Source organism: Miscanthus floridulus, chromosome 5 (genome assembly GCF_019320115.1).
Source record: "Miscanthus floridulus cultivar M001 chromosome 5, ASM1932011v1, whole genome shotgun sequence".
Classification (NCBI taxonomy): domain Eukaryota; kingdom Viridiplantae; phylum Streptophyta; class Magnoliopsida; order Poales; family Poaceae; genus Miscanthus; species Miscanthus floridulus.
In genome coordinates this window covers 77,313,613-77,317,927 of record NC_089584.1, presented here as the reverse complement: position 1 = coordinate 77,317,927, position 4,315 = coordinate 77,313,613, and the positions used below count along the sequence as shown (strand labels likewise).

Sequence of the window (4,315 nt, the reverse complement as noted above, 5' to 3'; positions counted from 1 at the left end):
TAAACTTTAGTCGCTGTTATATCGGATGTTTGGACATATGTATGGAGTATTAAATATAGACTAATTATGAAACTAAATACACAGATTGAGATTAATTTGCGAGATAAATTTTTTAAGCCTAATTAGTCTATGATTTGATAATGTGACGCTATAGTAAATATGTGCTAATAACGAATTAATTAGGCTTAATAAATTCGTCTGATGGATTACTGATGAATTCTGTAATTTATTTTTTTATTTGTATAAAAAAAAACCCCTGCATGAAACACCTCTGTACTCTTACTTTGGATTATACTATCACGAGTGTGAAGCGGGCACTCCGAGGTCATAAAATGGAGGAAGTAAATGAAATATCTTTGGAGCAGTATTGCCGCCATGCCGTTGGGGTATCGAGCCACCGAGAGTTCGAATTTTGAAGGCACTACGAGTACTAGCGGGTAGCGGCAGTATCGCAGTTGGAGTTTCCTGACGCCCACGACGAGGACGAGGGAGAAAAGTTCAAACAAGAGCATCCGAACGCCACTAGAGGTCTAGAGCCGTGCACCCAGACGCAGCGCTCGTTTTTTTAAAAAATTATGCACCTCGAGTCCGCGAAAGCACCTACGAGTACTCCGTACAGTAGTGCCACTGCTTCCCAGGGCCCACTCAAAATTAGTCCCCGCCCACTCATTTCCCACGCCGCGCAAACCCCACCCACAGCTTTTGTCCACCGTATGTATTTACGGGCCTGCATAAAAACACAACGGGCCCACTAATAAGAACATCAGGGACCCACCTGTCATTCCCAATTTGATAGTACTTTCTGGTCCTGCGCTTGGGACGCGTAGCCAGCGCACGCCCCCCAGCTTCACCGTTCCCATCGCGGCAAGCAGAGCAGGGGAGGCAGCCAGGCAGGTCGCATTCACACCCCGGCCGCTGATGTGGCACATCCCGTCCAGTACCTCCGCTCGTCGGTCGGTCACCTCACTCCACCCATCACGCCCCATGATTCAGCCCTGCTCGCTTCAACTCCTTGACCAGTACCGGTAACGTTTCCGTAAAATAATAGTATTTTTTTCCACGATGAATCAGTATCATTCGTGAACCAACGCCCACACGTCATCCTCACAGCCACCGTGGACGCGGGCCCCACCTCACCAACTAACCGGGCGACGGACTTAGGGGGTGTTTGGTTGCCCCCTCCTAATTTTTAGTCGTGATCTTATCAGATGTTTAGACACATACATGGAGTATTAAATATAGACTAATTATAAAACTAATTACATCGTTTGCGACTAATTTGCGAGACGAATCTTCTAAGTCTAATTAGTTTATGATTTGATAATATTTTGCTACAGTAAATATATGATAATGATGGATTAATTATGGTTAAAAAATTCGTCTCGTGGAATACTGATGAATTATGTAATTTATTTTTTTATTAGTATCCGAACACCTATGTAACATTCTCGTGATACGCCGCCTAAATTTTAGCAGCCGGATCCGACACCCCCTTAGCCCAGATCTCTAGCCCACGGTGAGGTCGGTTCACGTGAGGTGGCGCGGTCGCCGACAGGGACGGCTGGAGTAGAGCCGAGCGGCCGAGCCGGAGCCGCCTAGAGGGAACCCTAGCCAACCACGTCACCGTCCACGTCACGGCCACCTATAAAGTGGAGCGAGCCACCACCCAACCTGACCCTTCCGTCCGTCCCGTATCGTTTCCTCCTCCTCTCTTTTCCCCTTCGCTTCGGCCCCCCTGCCTGGCTTGGCGTCTACCCGGCGCGACCAGTACCGAATCCTCGTAAGGCCGACGGCCGCCGCCGCCGTCGGTGCCCGCTGCCCCCCCACCGCCGGCTCAGCTCCCGTTGGACTCGGTAAAACCTCCTTCCTCCTCGTCCATGTCGCCGGGGTAGGGCTCCAAGGGGCCGCGCGCGCGGGGTCTCGCCGCCGGCGCCGATCTGGGCGCCGGCGGCGTTGACCCCGCCCGATTCGCCCCGGGCTGCTGCTGTTCTGCGCGACCTACGCCTCCGTGACCGATTACTCGGAATTTCTACTCGCCTGTGGGATTCTCGAGCGGATCAGCTGAGCACATCAACTTCAGCACCATGCTTTTGGTTGGGACAAGCGAATCGTAGAGCTTCCCTCGATTTTTCGAGGGCTCTTGCTCTTCTCTCAGATGTGGAATCCTCCACCTCCAGAGTCGACCACATACTGTTTGAGGAGTCCTGATTCTTTTGGGAATCTTGGCTAGCTAAGGGCTCCTACTGTGCACGTTTGCTAGACAGGATATTACGGATTATTATGTAAATCGGAGCCTTCCTGTTTTTATCAGAGTTTGCTTTCGTGTTGAACTATGAGTGAATTTCCTTTTCTGCACAAGATAAAAGTCGGTTTAGGTCAGGGCTGTTTAATCCGTGTTCATATATGTATATGTATGGAGGATACAGGAAGCTGTTGCTTGCGATCTGATTAAGGCTTTTTGCTTGCTATTCTGATTTCTTTTTCAGAGTTTGGAGTAAAGAAATCAACCTTGCGTCTGTGTTCTCTGTGCTGCTTTGCTTTGGATTCCAGAAAAAAAATTCACATCTCACTGACTTGAGATAACTATGCCGAAGGACAGGAGCTCCCGCGTTTCCTCTTATGAGAGCCGTCGGGCTCGTGCCTCCCCATACATCTCAGCGTCTCATGGACAGACCAGTTCTTCTCGCCGGTCAGAAGAGTCTTCTGCGGCTGCAGCAGCGGCAGCAGCGAAGCAAGCTGCAGAGTGGGAGGATGTTCGGTGCCCGGTCTGCATGGACCACCCGCACAACGCTGTCCTGCTGGTCTGCTCGTCACATGAGAAGGGGTGCCGCCCCTTCATGTGTGACACCAGCTCGCGCCACTCCAATTGCTATGACCAGTACCGCAAGGCCTCCAAGGATTCAGGGACAGAATGCAGCGAGTGCCAGCAGCAGGTTCAGCTCTCGTGCCCACTGTGCCGTGGGCCAGTCAGCGATTGCATCAAGGACTACGACGCGCGAAGGTACATGAACACCAAGGTCCGATCGTGCACCATGGAGTCGTGCGAGTTCAGGGGCGCCTACCAGGAGCTGAGGAAGCATGCTAGGGTGGAGCATCCAGCGGCGAGGCCAATGGAGGTAGACCCTGAACGGCAGCGGGATTGGCGCCGGATGGAGCAGCAGCGGGACCTTGGGGACTTGATGAGCATGCTGCGTTCAGGGTTCAGCAGCAATATCGAGGACGACAGTGGTGGACTTGGAGCCATCGAAGAAGGGGAAGAGGAAGCTGAAAGGACTCCGACCGCCATAACAATGGTCTTCATCATGCCATCTAGAGGCTCGATCATGCAGTACTTAACAGAACGCAGTAGGGCGATCATTCTGGTCAGTCGGAGGCGAGCAAGCAGTGGCAGTGGTGATGCTGAAGCCACAGCACCAGACAGCGAGGAAGGTGATGACCCTATGCCATCGGCGGAGGCATCTGCTGGTTCACATCATGCTTCTGAAGAAGAGGAGGCTGATGATGACCTTGCCCAATGACAGAAGTCAGCTGGCAGGAGGTGTGCCATGGCATCTTCTTAGCCTGAAGATCCCGACCAGCATGGTATGCGGTGCTGTGTGCTGGGGAAGAAAAACATGGATGCAGGTGCCATCAAGGTGTAGTCAGGACAATCTGTCTATGCGGAAGAAGAATCGAGGGGAATCAGCATCGTGGGAAGGGTTGAAGAACGTGGTGGATCGGTAGTCGGTTCTCTGGTCCCCATTCTAATGTATCTGCTGGGTTCTCTGTAGCAGTGGAGGGGAAAAAACAATTTGGTGGTGGTATCTATCTTGTCTGAATGGATTTCCTTTTCCCTGCGTTGTAATTCTCTCTCATATATTATCATGAAATAGATTTGGTCGTATTTGCACTGCATAATATAATCTTTGTATGGCGTCTAAGATTGACCATACTGCTGCTGATGATCGCGCATGTGGACTTAGTCTTATTCTTTTTCTTCTCTATAATATGCAGATGACATGCCAGAAGTAACTCTCGCCAGCTGTAGTTTCTTGCGACTCTGTATAAGAGGAGCAACTCTCTCGGTAAATAAAATACATGCAGGTTTGATAGCTGTACTAGCATCTGTTTCTTGTTGCTGCTGCTCGGCCATGGATGAAGATGAGGAGACGAGGCCAAGCAGCATGTGCAAGAAGAACGAGTGCCTCAAGTGTTAAAAATCACTGAACTTCTCCTCGCTCTTCTCTGCCTAGCTCGCTAGCAGAATTTTCCCCCTCGTCCTTGCAACTATAGCTACTGCCAGTGCTTCTTCTGCGAGTGGTTCTGCTCTGACGAC

The 4,315-nt window shown here is 50.8% G+C and overlaps 1 protein-coding gene across 1 annotated transcript; it reads left to right on the top strand.

Moving 5' to 3' along the window:
- Window positions 1–1,679: 1,679 nt before the first annotated feature.
- On the top strand, window positions 1,680–3,941 carry LOC136450096 (uncharacterized). The gene is made up of 2 exons (XM_066450380.1): window positions 1,680–1,853; window positions 2,487–3,941. The coding sequence occupies exon 2, from the start codon at window positions 2,586–2,588 to the stop codon at window positions 3,516–3,518; it is 933 nt and encodes a 310-aa protein (XP_066306477.1). The 5' UTR covers window positions 1,680–1,853; window positions 2,487–2,585; the 3' UTR covers window positions 3,519–3,941.
- Window positions 3,942–4,315: the final 374 nt, after the last annotated feature.

Coding starts and splice junctions, on each gene's coding strand:
- LOC136450096 (XM_066450380.1), top strand. CDS start 2,586: ATGCCGAAGGACAGGAGCTCCCGCGTTTCCTCTTATGAGAGCCGTCGG.